Below are 15268 nucleotides of genomic sequence, written 5' to 3' on the forward strand. Positions count from 1 at the left end.
TTGAGAACTTGCTTCTCCCTTCATGCATGAAAAATTCACTTTCCCCTATGAAGCATAGTTATCTTCCCAGTGCCTATTTCAGAGACTATGAATGCTCTGCGGGGCACAAACTGTCTCATTTTTTGTCTTATGCAATGCCTAGGGCAGTGGTAAAACTTCTGAATATTGGCTGAAAATTTGGAACAGAGACTACGGGCTAAAAAAGTCAATGTATGTGTCCAAAATGTATGGATAACACAGGCACAGTTTGATCAATATTCAGCAAGCCCAGGATGTACAAAGAAACTCCAAACTTAAGCCTGATCACTAGTGCTTCTAATTTTGCCACCTTGGTTTCTTTAATAAAGTTAAAAAGCTTAGCCTGTTTGCCAAACAATACACTATGGGTCCTCATCTGTAACACAGAGATAGAGTCGTTGCTGCCTCTCATGTTCAACACTTTAATTGTATTCTCTTACAGAAAGACCTAACCAGCCACCTGAAACCCTTTCATGCAACCTGGCATTTATTATAGTAATTTTACCCTTTAGAAAAGAACAAACATTTCAGTCTGAATTTCCTTTTCCTCACTTGTGCCTTGGAGCAGGTCTGTTCCTGCATCTATGTGTCCTGTAAATCATGCCAACACTCCCTTTGATCCACTTCTGCTAAACTAACAGGTGTAGAAAAAATGGATGTATGTTATAGAAGATGTTTTGATACAACATATACTCTTTTGGTATGTCAGCCTTATCCAAATAAGCCAGCTTAAACAGTAAAGAAAACTGAAGCCAAAACATGCTGAGGTCTCTTCTGATCTTCTTTAAGGTAGATCGGCTTCAGAGTATTTCTGGTAGACAGATTCCCACTGTTGCGTACATTTGATTCCTCATTTCCCAGCATGCTTTTTCTTACAAAGCTAGTTGGAGGCTGGAAACGTTAAATATTCGGGACTGCCACTAAGATATACGACAGCTGAGGATGCCTGGTCCCACACAGAGCGGTCCTAGTGCCTGAAATCAGCGTGTTCTGACTGTGCACCAGATTGACAGAGCCTCCTGCGTCTGCATTTTAAAAAAACTTCTGACAGCAAACTACATTGAAACAAACGAACTCCTAAAAACAGGTCTAAAAAAGGGCGAAGTCCGTAACCTTCCTGTCTCAAATCACTCCACTACTTCTTTTCCCACATGAAGATTAATGAATAGGACACAAAAGCCACATACTGAAATACTGTAAATTCAGTGCTCCAGCACTTAAACATCTTATCTCTACATTACTAGATGATGACATGTATTGTCTTTTTTGCTTCTAGATGGCCCAAAAGGAATACCAAACTGTTCATTAGTAATAGTTTATCAGGGAACGTATGAGCAATTTGGAACAAACTTGGAGCAAGCCCAAGAAAAGACCACCCAGCAGACTCATGGCTGCCTAGTTAGCTACAAGCAGTGTGAGCAAGTCACAGCTCCAGCTGGTGTCAAACACTGAAAACTACCAGTTACCAAGCAAAGATGAACTGGAGTAAACATGCCAAAGGATGTTTTGTTTTATTTCTTCTTTTTAAAGTACAAAGTGCAATGTATTATTACGTTCAAGCAACTACCAAAAGGAATTGTTGATTTTTGCTGGAGACATACAAAGGCCGGATGCAATAACACAGCATTCTTTTTGAAAGGTAACTTGTGTTATAAGTGAAAGATGGTAGAAAATGACAATGCTGCTGGTAAAGCAGACAGAATGATACAAATTAGTCAAATTCCCAGTCTAAGCCTTTTCAAAGAACACAACCAGTTAGTGCAACATTTCTTGGGGTTCCTGTATCCTTTCAAATATGATCATTTTCTTGTAGTTTACACTTATCATATTAACAAAAATGGTAATGAGGAGATCATGACAAATTCTTTTAAAAGAAACAATGACTCAACTGCCAAGTAAAAAAGGGAATGATAACTATTTTCATGGAAAGAAGCCTGCAGCGAACGCCTCACTGTTCTTTGTTTTTGTCTGAACTCAGGAATGACAAGGGGCTGCTCTTCAAAGAAAAATCTCAGCACCGGTTTTCATTTGATTGGTACAACATTACTTTTTCAGATAACTGGCAGTTCAGACCTCTTGTTGAAAAGACTAGGGACTCGAGAGGTTAGAAACTATAAAATACTGGAATAAGTGGGAAGGGATTAATTGGCTTGATTTAAAAAATAAAAAAAAAGTCACTGCTGGGGATATGCCTACAAACCATATATGAAGTGTTTTTATCCTAAGGCTCAGAAGAGTATATTTTAAGGTACCTGTACCTTGGTGTACACATTTTCTTTAGTAGGATATACTCACGGCAAAGAAAGTAATGACTACAAAGTCCAAAGGGGCTTTTAACACTCAATGCTTGTGAAATAAATGCCATCAGAAAAATCTCAAAGCATTCCTCACAAAAGATCAGTACATGCCATTTTCCAGCTTGGATCCAGAGGTGAAATTTGGTCCACACTTTAAACCCCTCAATCAACCCACAGCAAACACAGTGAATACAAGTCTGCCCATTTTTTTTTCCTGTCAACCACCCATGCCAGTCTCCTATGCCTTTGCGGGTTCATGTTGCCCCTGTTTCACCCTGGAAAGTACTAGTCAGTATTTCCACCTCCCTCAACAATATTTGCTTACACACTGAACAGAAATTTTGGAATAGAGAAAACATTTAAACAAGAGCTGTAAACTGTCGGTAACAGGTTTCTAAAGACATCCACACCAGGGCCCAGGCCCCAGGAGCTCTGGAAGGCCATACAGTAACATTTGCAGCAGGTAGAACACAGAGTATAAGAACATTGAAAAAAACTGGGCACTTGGATCAGACCTTCAGATTCTTGTTTGGAGTCAGCTTTTCTCTCCTGCCTCTGAACAATGGTCTACAAACACCTCAAGGCCCTGAAGTAATAAAATCATCTTCATTCTAATGCTAGAACCTGACATTTTCTTCATCTGACTCCTGCAAGGCTGCATGACTGCTTTTAAATAAAAAAGAAATGTGAGAAATTCCTTGAGAAAAAAAAATAAAAAAGAAAATACAAAAACCATTCTGGTCAAAATTTCCAGCTATCCAAAGAAATAGTTACACCGCTGACAAACCAATGTAGCAGGATCTACTGGCTAATTAAACAAATGTGACAATTTTAAAACACTCAAAAGTGCTACCTATCCACAGTGTGCATTCTTCTCAAATATATATTAAAATCCATGTAGTGTAATAGGAAATTGAAAGGAACTTACATATTCAATAAAAACACAATTATAAGCATAATTTGAAATGTACAGCTAAAATAGATTGGAAGTTCATAAGGTTTCTAGAACATCAAATTCAATGACACACTTTCCTTAAACAAATATTAGAAATTCAGATAAACCACCATATGTAGTATAATTTAAAACATCTGATAGAGCCTTGCTTTTGCCCAATTATCACACTAATAATTTCAGCTGGGGACATCAATGCATTTTGCTAGCAACTAATTTAACTTTCAACAATGGTAGTGTGGATGGGGTCCTATTTCACCATTTCACAGAAGGAGACATAGTGGAGCAAAGGGTTAGTGGAGCAAACATCTCAAGGTTATTCAGGAAGATCGAAGGTAGGATGTTTTATACGAGTCTGTGTATTCAAGAATTTATTGAGGAGGTGTTCAAAGACATGAGAAGATGAACCATGCCAGTCTTTCACTGCCAGATTTGAAGTAGTGTATTCTGAAGACTGTAATAGCTGGAACAATCTCCACAGGTAAGAAGAAGATGCCTTCAGAAAGAGCTCTGCTGACTATGGTGCATGACAGACCAATGACACACAGCAAAGTCATGAATTCTCCTCCCCAAAAGGCAGCTTCAAGAACTATTCTCACTGCAGAATGTGGAACAACTTGAACTTAAGACAGATGATGACCACAAAACTGCCTGACCATGTCAGGCTGCTTCCACAAATCTCATGGGGGCTGGCAAGTCTGACTATGTGACATCACATGACACTTCCCAAGGTAAAGTCCACTTTTTTCTCCAAGGAGGGTCTCAGGAGTAAGTAAAATAAGTTTTGGTCCATACATCAGTTAGTGTCTGCATTCTTGCCTTAAGAAGAAACTAGGAGTGGCTTCAGTTAAACTCAGACCTGAACTGCAGTGCATTATGAAAATGGCAACAAGCATTCCTGGTATCTGCTGTAACAGAACACTTCCACCCATCATCTCCTCTGAGCCCAACAATGAGATTCAAAGTTGAAACTTCAGGCTTTCTCCAGGTGTCAACTTTGTCCTGTTCTCTTTACTTTTCTTCAGGGAGCTCAAAGCAGTAAACCATCAAAAGTTGTGACATGCAGGTGTAGATAAAGCATAAAGGGGGAAACTGAGATGCCTCAAGTACCAGGTGTCTTTTTGATCCATCACTTTAATTTCTCTAGTGCTTTCCTTACATATGTTTATTTTAACCATCAACTATTTTTTGATTGTCATGGCCAGAAACTTCAGAGGAGAATTCAAAAAAATGTAAGCTCTTGAAACTATCTCTGAAGGTTTGTTCAGTCCAGTCTTCCCTTGGATACTGCAAGTGTCCTAGCCTTTTCCTAGTCTGCTTCTAGTCTTCTTCTAATTGTGATTAGGCTAACTTATGCTTCATGGACCTCATGAGCCTCCTCAGCAGAGCTGACTTACGGGGAAGCTTTCTACCAGGATTTAAATCATGCAACACTTGCCCTCAGGGCTGCAAAAATAGAGCTCTTCCCATTTGTGAGAGAAAGAGCCACAGATGTTACAGACATTTCAAACTGAATTGTTTCTAAAGCATGCATTTGTCGCTGTAAGGCTAGGGAGTGGTGAAGAAACACAGCAACACAAACTTCTTCCAGAAAGCAGAAGTGATTTATTGCAGAAGTAGACACATTTTTATAGACTGGTTCGCAGAACCGACGATAGAACAAGCTTATTGGCCCAAGGAAGGCAACATCTCTTGTAAACATGCTTTTACCAAAACATCACGTTCCTCACGCACTCATCTTGTCAACAACATCAGGTGCTAAACTTTGTCATTAATTCTTTCCCTTTTGTTTTCCTTTGAGTAGCTTGGGAAAACTCAGACTACTGTTTTCCCTGACTCTCACCAGCATCCACAAACATTCATTTAAGAAAGCCTAACACAATTTTAATATGTTTTCAATGTCTTCTGTGCCAAAAGCAGTTTGTTATGTAGAGTACACATTATTAATCTATTTAAATGAAAGGTAACATTGCATCATGTCTAAAGCAGTTTAAACACTCAGTGCCCATATTTACCATGTTTCACTTTGACAGGACAAGATGAAATAGCAAAAATGATTAATCTGAGACCAGAGGAATATTCTACTACCTGTATCTCAAAATAGGACTAGATTTTTTTGCTTTATGCTGACAGTAAACTGTGGAAGTAGAGTATGGGAGCTTCAGATGGCTTTTCTGCTTGGCCACATGTCAGACTGTCATTTTGGAATCAGCAGCAGCACTCCAGGACAGACACACAACAGGTTCTAGAGTTCTTAATCATGTTTTTATATAACATAAACTCATGCAGTCCACAAGGTCCTTAGGAAGGGATACCTAGTACAGCTAGAGCCAAGCACTGTAACACAATAGCAGTGTTTAAAATTTTCCATCCAGTTCAGGACTTGGAGCTTTTTTCTGTTCATGGGAGCACAGAAAAAGTCAGAGTTGATCTGACATGCCAGATTCCTTGGATCTGTTTTCTTTTGCTCTTTCACTCCAAGATAAGGGACTTATTCTTTATTTACAAGGATGAAAAAGGATGGGAATTCAGGTCCCATGGGTCTCCAAATCAGGAGTAGGAATCTTAGTTTTATGACATTCTCCACTCAACTACAAGATTCCACCAAATTATTTTCCCACATTTTTTGTCTCTTTCACTTATTTCTGGAACTGCAAAACAGTGGTACTTGAAAAGGTAGTATATAAAATAATCAATGTTTTTAAATTCTGTGAAGAGTCCATCTGATCTTCCACAGAGCTGCAAAACTTACTTTTTCTCTAAGAAAATAACTTTGCTTCAATTACTTTCTTGTTTGAGCTGGCTTTAAAACAACTACTTTGTATAGTCCCATAAAAACTAATTATTTTTATCATAATAGAGTACTTAATCAGAGTGAGGATGCTGAGCATGTAACATTGAAACACATAGTGAATTGTTTCTGAGCTGACTTTCAATGAAGCAGAGAAACTAAAAATGGTTGTTTCGGTGCAAAAGAGATGCTGAAGAGCTTGGAAAACAAACTTCACTACTTCACCAGCAGTCATTCATTTATCATTTATCATGGGAGCATTTTGTTTCTTTTCAGTAAAACATGTCCAAACTCTTGTGATGCCAGCTCACTTTACAGTAACTTTAGTAGCAATGGTAAATCTGGCAATGATGGTGGAATTATATAATACTACTGAAATCAGCAATATTTCAATTTGGTAGTATAAAAATATGTGTTAAAATACTATGGTAAAGCAGATAAGAAAACAGAATTGAATAGTGAGTTTGAAATAGGCGCACAGCAATCTCTCTCCTGAATACGTTTTGTAATTTTTTGTTATTGTTACAGTGTAGATGAGCTTCAATAGACCCACATAATGATCAGATTTTACATTTCAAAGTTCTTTGTTAAATAATTTATTTAATACTGCTATGAAAATAAAACCTTTATTTGATAAATGTGCCTGCAAGCTGGAATCAGACCTTGCTTGTCTGTCCTGACAAAGGTCTAATCTTTTGCTGCATTACATCTTGAAGAGGCATTTATCCCTGTAACAGACAGGTGCAGAACACCAGCTTTCAAATACAGGAAACTCTGCACACCCACACACATTTATTAGATCAGACAGTCAACCTTTCCTCCTTGTCACCTCCCCAGCAGAACACAGTCTGCCTTGCCTTCAGCTGGCAGCACAAAGCAGATTTATACCATAGCTTTACACAAGTGCATCACTCCCCTCACATGTAACCTGTGCCAAGTCAGCCATGCAATGGGGACCCACAAAACAACTGCCCCAGCCAAACACTTGGCATCGACTCGACAGCTTCCCACTCTGCCAGCCTGAAGTTAGCTCTGAACTGTAGACATGATACACCCTCAAGTTAATGCAGGAAGCTTTGGGACAGTGTTCCCGAGGTGCCTTTCTCATGGGTGCCACCATAATGTTGTCACTTGTAAGTGTGAATGGCCAAAAATTTGGATAACCCTGTTCTGCCACAGTTAGGGGTCAAGGGTGTGCTCTAGGCTGGGAAGACCTAAGACTGCCTTTTCCAGTTACCAAAGAGCCTTTTGCACTCCAAGCTTACATCAGGCTGTCCTCAAATGACTCCAACTATTGATCTCACCCTTCCTGTGTGTAAACTGGACAGTGAACAAAATTCTTGAAAAAGGCTTCCTTTGACTTTCCTGGAATTATTGCTGAATGCTTGTGGTGATGCTGAGACCAGAACTGAGCTGATCACCCAACAAACCAGGAAGGAGCTGTTCTCAAGGAAATATTCAGTGTTTCCATTTCCTGGAGTGAGACCACATCTGGAGAGTCATCAGAGCAAAAAAACTGGTCTCTGCTTTTATGTATACCTAAAGTAATGCAGAGGTAACTCATTTTTATTTTATAACAGCAGCAGCAACGTAAGTGGAGCTGCTGCCAATTTATACCAGTGTGGGAGGAAGAAGAATTCAATGAACTCAAATGAGATCAGAGGTCAGTGGATTTACCCCTTGATTTATACTGATGTGAGAGCGGAAATTGGTTCTGCCTCCATTGACAAAATGCTGATAAAAAGCTTGAAAATGCAATGGCTTAGAAATTGCTAAGAAATTAATTGTTTTTATCCATTGAAATCTTCGTGTACATAAGCAACGCCTGAAGGAAAAAAAAACAACAACTCTCAAAGCAGGCTATTACCCGTTCCTTGCATGCTTTCAAAGGCTGCATGCCAGAGCAGGGACAAAGGCCACAGATCCACATTGACACATGGGTTAACTTTTCAATCCATTTTTTCATTTCAATAGAAATAATATATCACCTTATCCAGGAGAAAGAAACAGCTTGACACAAAACATAGGGTCCTGGGCTATTTTTATAATACACCTAAGACTTATAGGGATTCATTTATTTACTTAGCTATTTAAAAGTGGCTACTCTTACTCATTTTCTGGACAGCTAAATGCCAGGTTGCTAAGTTACTGTTACTTGACATAATCTCCTCCCTATCATGTTCCCACATTTGACAGCTTCACATGATTTACTAGGCCAGTCAGCTCGTTATTCACTTGTCCAGTGATGTCTGGATAATCATTTTAAATTCACGTCATGTCCTCCCCAGTAAGCCCCCAGACTCCACATGAAAATATTTAAACTACCTGTCAGCTACTAAGTGCACTTGTAACCACACTGGACAGTGTACCTGTATTTTTCAAATTACAATTATTATAATTAGATTTAGCATCATTCTTCAATATTGTTTTCATTTTAGAAGAGAAAACAATGAGGGGCAAATAATGACCTACATCACTTACAGTCTAATTTTGCTAGGCGAACAGCTCACCTCAGCTGCAGGTGAGACTTAGTGCTTTCAATTGGCATGAGGAAGGTAACCCTACATAAAATTTGCAGAGTTAAGGGCATTTTCACCTGCTGATCAATTTACATATTCTCCCATGTCATTAGACAGGAGCTAGTCATCAGAAGACGCCCATACAAATTACAGACTTTGCTCATTTAACTCCGATCTTTTTTACACTTATTATAATCTGAACTATATTTGGGATCTGTTTTGGCTTCCAGACTAGAAAGCTTCCAATTAGTATCACAGCTGTCCACATACCATCAGAAGTCCACCTAGCTACTTGATGCTTTCCTATAGTGAATATGAATTCTTTTGTTCGTCTAAGTGGGGACGGATTTCCAGATAGCAGTGCCTGCCCAGGTGGTTATGATACAGCCACAAAAGCTTCAGTGCACAGACCAGAGCCTTGCTGCTGCCAGATCATGTCCAACCAATTGCCTAAGCACCCAGCCCAAACTCCCAATTCACACTCTGAGTCCTCCAGAACATGTTGTTTAAAAAATTTCCTTTCCCTTGCATGCAGTGTTGTGCACTTATCAACTCTTTAGCCAGGGGTAAACCAAGGCTAAGGAAGGTCCCTTCTGTGCTCTCCACAGACAGGAAAATGATCACTGCTTGTTCACCCTCAGTGTCACCTACACACCTCCTTTTCCTGGGCCAGGATATGGGTCACATCACATGCAGTGACAGCAAGGTACACTGATGTAAAGCACTGGTACAAGTGTACAGGTAAAGTTTAGGAGACTGGTTTTAAATGTCAGCTCTCTCACCCCATCTGCACTTTGGATCACAACATTTAAATGAATTCATTTTTCCGTGGATGCATATAGCAAGTGACAATTTAAATCCATATTAATAAAATGTGAATTACATGCACATACTTTTAATTGCCTGTCTTCCATATTACCCACACTTTCAAAACCATTGCATTGGTTGGGGAAAAAAACCCCAGACACATTTTAGAACAGAAAGAAGAGTAGGCCACAAGGTATTTGCCTTTATCTTTCAATTTGGTATTAGCAACCTGTATGAAATGCATTCTGTACTATCATTATTGTTTGGCCTTAGTTGTATAAGAGATGATGATGATTACTATTTTTTTATTATTTATTATTATTTTTCACAATCTTCTCAGTTATGCTGGTTGGAAAAGTCAAATCAACAAGAGACTGGTCTGCCATTAACTTTTGTCTGTAGCACTGGGAACAGTCCTTAAAGCATTTACACAAGATGAAATAAGTAGCTAAGTGTCTCAGGAAATCTACAGGACTGTGAAATTTTGTCTCTGAAGATTTAGGGGTCTGAATGGAGTCAAGACCTTCCCCCTTGAAAATTTTAGAGTATAAATTCAGTTAAATCTTTTTTTTTCAAAGACTGAAAAAAGAAAAGAAAAAAAAAGGCAACAGATTAGGAATTACAAACCTCTACAATTACAGAAAACATTAATCAAGTTCAGCTTGAAAAAAGAGCTATGTAAAATCAGAGGTCACAGACCTTCTCAGGAGTACCTCTTCCTTGTAAAGTCTAGCAAAGAAACCCTTGAGATTTACTGAGTCTTCCTGAGGAACTAAATCACTTAATTCCCCAACTTAAAAAAAACAAAACAAATCAAAACCAGCAAAAAAAGCAGCCTTTAAGGTATGCATTGCTCCAAGGGTGAGTGCCACGCAGAGCGCCCTTCCTCAGCTCTTTGGGGAGCACAGCTTGGCTTGGGCAAAACTCAGAATTACAGCCCAGTTGTCCACCTTTGGGGCTTAACTGTCTTGGAATCCTTTGTGTTTACCTCTGTAACATCCCCGACAGGACAGAAATATAAATAACCTGGTGTTTTTACTAAGTGAAGTTGCCATGAGGGAGCATACCAAAAGCTCATCAGAGCCTGTGTAAATGGCCCTTACAGGCCAAAAGGTACCTGTTAGGGCTGGAAGCTTAATTCAGATTCTCAAAAATTTTTAGCAAATTTCTGCTGAAACCAAGGGTCATTCTTTCATCTGGAGCATCCAGCCTAAATCTTCTGACACAGGGTTTCTATGGGGAGACCAAAGACTGGATTTTGACCACTGCTGGGCATCACATTCTTTTACTTATTTTCTCTCCATTTCCTGTCAAGTAGAATATGATACCCTGCGTGCAGCCAAAACACATTTCCAGCTAGCTTGTTCTGCAGCATAAATTTGAGAAGAACAAAGTAAAACACTGACAAAACCCTGACACTTCTAGTGCCAGGTGTGCTTCAGCACCACGTGTCATTGGAATCCTCAGCCACAGCCCTGAGGGCATCCAACTGGGGCTGGAGTCTGCTGGGTCCTTGCTGGGCAGACCCAAAGCAGCTCTGTGGTTGCTGTGCTCACACAGGCAGGGCTGTGCAGCCCAGTGCAGTCAGGTGACAAAAGACTGAAGGCAGCCTGTGGGTGCCCCGAACAGCCCAACACCATGCCAAGGGCACAGAGCCCCTGCAAAGCAGCACCAAACCACCCTCCTGCACACGGAGGGGAGCACTCTGGGGGAACCATGTCTGAGGTCCACATGCCAAGACTGTATCTCCACCCCAACACAGGTGTCATGTGCTCCAGGTGCCTTCTGGCCATGCCAGTGCCTATGGTGGACAGGTTTACCCTAGGACAGGCATGAAGGATGCCTCTGGGCACCTACAGCCATAGTCCAGAAAGATCTGCTGGTTTGTATTCCTTCTTCACATGCTCATTACATGTCCTTGTGAGAGAGATCTCCAGAGACACGGAATTCTGCTAAATCTCTGCTCTGTCCACCCCAAGAGTGTCCCAACATTCAATGGCCCACTGGTAGCAGGAGCAGGGACTCTGCAGTTCATCCCCATTCTCTAAAGGCAGCAGAAAGTCCTGCTCCAATCTCAGCAGGTTTCAGAAGGAAGTCCAGCATATTGTGCTTTTTTGTTGACTCAAATTACAGTCATGGTGTAGGAAACAGGGTCACCATCTTGATTAGAAAAAAGACATTTCTGCTTCCTGTGATTTACATACACTGTTCCCACATTAGAAGTGTCACCTGGATGACTGATCCCTGAAATTAACACCATCACATTCTCTTTTGATGCTGTTTACTGCAAACAACTGCTTTCCCCAGCCAACAAGTAATTTATTTCAAATATAGTAATGAACCTAATCGAAATATATAAAGAAGGAAAGAAGACATTTAAAATGTACCAAGTATTTCACACAGCCTTTCAACATTTCCTTTACTTTTGCTCCCTTAGTGTTCTATAGGTAATAAACCTCTGCTCCCTTTGAAGGTTGAAAGTAAATATTATTTATTTCCTTGCATTCATTGCTCCGGGGTGCGCATGCAGCATCTTCTCCGTTACTTCAGGTCTGCACAAGCATGCCTGCCTGCTGCCTCAACACTCTTCTGCAGCAACACTGCCAATCCATAAGGACATCTAGAGCAGCCCAAGATAATGTGTGTGCACAAACCAGGAGCAAGTTTTCCAAGCTCTTTAACTGTGAATTGCAAGGAATAGTAAGAAGCTTATTTTATTTTATAAGCAAGAATAAGTCTTTGCAAACAAGCTGGCATGACTGTTACATATTATTTCAGGTCTGGGTAAGCCTGCAGCACTACCTCCCAGTAACAAGGACATGGCTGGCACAAATTCCCACTGAAATTTTAACTCTTCTACACCAAAAATCAGCTGGTTGGCTGGCAATCCCAGGGAGGTAGCTCTGACAGATTGGAAACTCAACCCATGAGGACAAAAACCTAAATCTGCGAGTGGGACTGGTGGGTTGCAAAACTGTCCTGAGGCAAATCTCACTGCCAACAGGGAACCCCAAGGTTGGGGTGTCTGAGGAAAAGCCTATCTTACACTTAGAGTAAGGCATACAACTTGTGCACACTCCCTTATTTCTTATGACATGATCTTGTTGCAATTAAGCCATTCTCAGTTTGGAATTGCAATTTTCTGTATTCAACCGCTGACCAAAGATCACAGAAAAAACACGTCTGTAAGTCTTTAACAAAACCATGAATGATGAGCAATTGTAGTCTAGAGGAAGACTGTAGGTCAGTTTGTGAGTAGAAGAATTAAGGCAACTGAATGTCAGGGTAGGACAGAAATGTGTTCTGGATAGACTCGGGAACTGAGAGCTTGAAAAGAACATGAACATGTGTAAATCCTGACTGAAACAAGCAGGCAGATGCAGAGTATTAGGTGAACTGATCTCACTAAGGAGCACCATGGGCCTACCCCCTGTCTGTGTCTCTTAAAACAGACCCATTGATATGTTATTATTTAACTACAGTGTTGAAGACAGCCCTATAAACCCTTTCCTTGGAAGATGAAAATAACAACACTACAATTATACAGGAGATAAAAAAGTAAAGAGTATTACTTACCCGAAGTATTTCTTCCACACAGCTGGAGTCATTGGGAAGGGCAACCTAGGTTTAAAGAAAAAAAAGAAATGTTTAGTCAGGTGCTGGATGCAAAGTTCAACCACACAGGTGAACAGCTAACAAGCAACTGTCTCTGTTTAAAGACTGCTATATCCACGCTTGCTGCCTACCAAGTTTTCCGGTTCAGATCAACATAAACCACCAGCAGGACCTATTTTGTCAAAAGTTGTTTTTTTTCTTCCGTGCTGCTTTGTGTTACTAACAACACTTTTGAAGCAATAAAGTATTCTGACTTCCTCACAGTTGAGAACTGGTAGTGGAATTGCCCGAAACTTCTGTGATTGAAGACCCCACTGTTACTCCTATCAGCAGCCTTCAGAGAGAGGGCGAGGTTTGGTTTAACTTGATACATGCTGCAGCGAAGGACAGAGGTGATAACAGGAGAAAGCTGTTATCATCAACTATCTTATCCTACATCTTAATAGGCTAACAGCCCAGATAGCTCTTAAATAAATACTGTAGGAAATACTAGTTGGACTGTAAGGGTGGTTGCTGATTTTGCTGTCCCTCACTCCATCAGCCTGTTACAGGTTCAGTATCTTCTGCAGCCTGTGCAGCACACAGGTATCCACCTCAAGACGCCTGACACCGCTCCTTCTCCCCTTGGAAGATTCAATTTATATCTGCACCCAACCACACACACAAAAAGTGATGCTGCTAATATATTAAAATTGAAAATACTTCTTAAATGGTACCTTACAGCATTTGCCACAATCCCTCATTCTAAGGATATGAAAGAGCACAAAACCTTTAAATACAGTGAACAATTACAGAAACAACAGGCAGATGTGACCTGTATGTACAGCCACTCTGTGGCATTTGTAGAGAGCTATGGTGGGCTCTTATCATGGGGTAAAGCAGGAAATATTCAATGAGATTTTCTGAATGATTCTTCTACCTTATTACACTTAGTAACTAGTTTGGTGAAAGACAGTCATGACTAAATTTAATCCCTGTCATCCTAATCTGCTATAGAGCTTGACCAAACAACCAACCACAGCCTTCTGCCTGCATTTCAGCCAGCACTAAGCTTCAAGAATAAATCCACATAGCTACCGAAGTCAAAGATTACAGAGACCTCTTAGATTACCAAGCTAATTTAGCAAATTTTCCCCATATCTTCTAGAACTACAGCTAGTCTGACCCAAAAACTGTAGGGAAATGGGTCTCCCATTCCTTCCCTTAATAAAATATGTAGTGTTGGTACTTTCTTTATAATGGTTAAAATTTTGTTTTCAGTGTCACGTCAGCTCTTCTGTAGAGCTCTTCCCACTACTAGAATTCATTACTCCCCTTCATATTGACATCATTCATAGACATGCAGAATTATATTTCACTTTTCTCAAATGCTGTATGTTCAACTTTTACCTTCTTTCCTGATAAACAAGACTTTCCTCCCCTTTGGATTATTTCATCACTGTTCTCTAAATTCCCAACAGTTCATCAGTATGTTGATAAGGATTACCCATGTGAATAGGACTACACCACACGGCTTTTAATACTTTTTATCTATTATAGATTATAATTTTCCACAATGTCACCTTAAAACTGTCAACCAACCAAAAAAAAAAAAAAATCCTTACCTTTTGTCCCCAGTTTCTACTCAGCTCAAATTACCTACAAGCCTGGCTGAGAAATGTCAGTGAGTGGTCAGAATGAACTGCACCAGGCATGCCATCCACCCTTACACCACAGGACTTGAACTTGATGGGAATTCCTTCATCTCCCTACTTTTCACTTAAATTACTTTTTTCTCTCTCAATACTTTTAAGTTCTCTGCTCATCTGTATTTTCCATTCCTCATACCAGCTCCCCATTCAGTAAGGAATATGGTTAATCAAAAGGTTTTCAAGCAGGGGTGTTACTGCACTGTGCAGTGAGACAGAACACGTGTCTCTAATACACGCCTCATTTTTATTCATTGACAACTAGTATGTTAGAATATGAGAAAACAAAACAAACAGTCCTCCAATAAGTTTACAGTGAACCACAAAATTTCTCACCGCAGAAACAGGAGCAACCCAAAATCCAGCTGAGTGAGTCAGACTGGGAAGAGTGAGAGCAGCAGAGATACAGAAGCTCTCTTTATTTAACACCCTTCCCTACCATTACACATGCCAGCTGTAATGGTTAGCCAAGGTACTAAGAGTATTTCTTTGCTTAGAAAAGTGATGACTGTGTCCCTCACTATTAATACAGGACAGAACATGTTCTTGGTTGTCTTACAGTCCTCTTCCAATTCACAACT

The 15268-nt window shown here is 40.1% G+C and overlaps 1 protein-coding gene across 2 annotated transcripts in view; it reads right to left on the reverse strand.

Annotated features, from left to right (window-relative positions):
• The window catches only part of AFF2 (ALF transcription elongation factor 2), a 350200-nt gene that overhangs the window by 149080 nt on the left and 185852 nt on the right, over positions 1 to 15268 (reverse strand). For both annotated transcript variants that reach the window (XM_014881529.2, XM_014881526.2), the window contains exon 4: positions 12961 to 13005. In XM_014881529.2, the coding sequence (XP_014737015.1) occupies positions 12961 to 13005 (45 nt within the window). The remainder of the gene's footprint in view (positions 1 to 12960; positions 13006 to 15268) is intronic.

The sequence above is a fragment of the Sturnus vulgaris genome, chromosome 14, assembly GCF_052056855.1.
Source record: "Sturnus vulgaris isolate bStuVul1 chromosome 14, bStuVul1.hap1, whole genome shotgun sequence".
NCBI lineage: Eukaryota > Metazoa > Chordata > Aves > Passeriformes > Sturnidae > Sturnus > Sturnus vulgaris.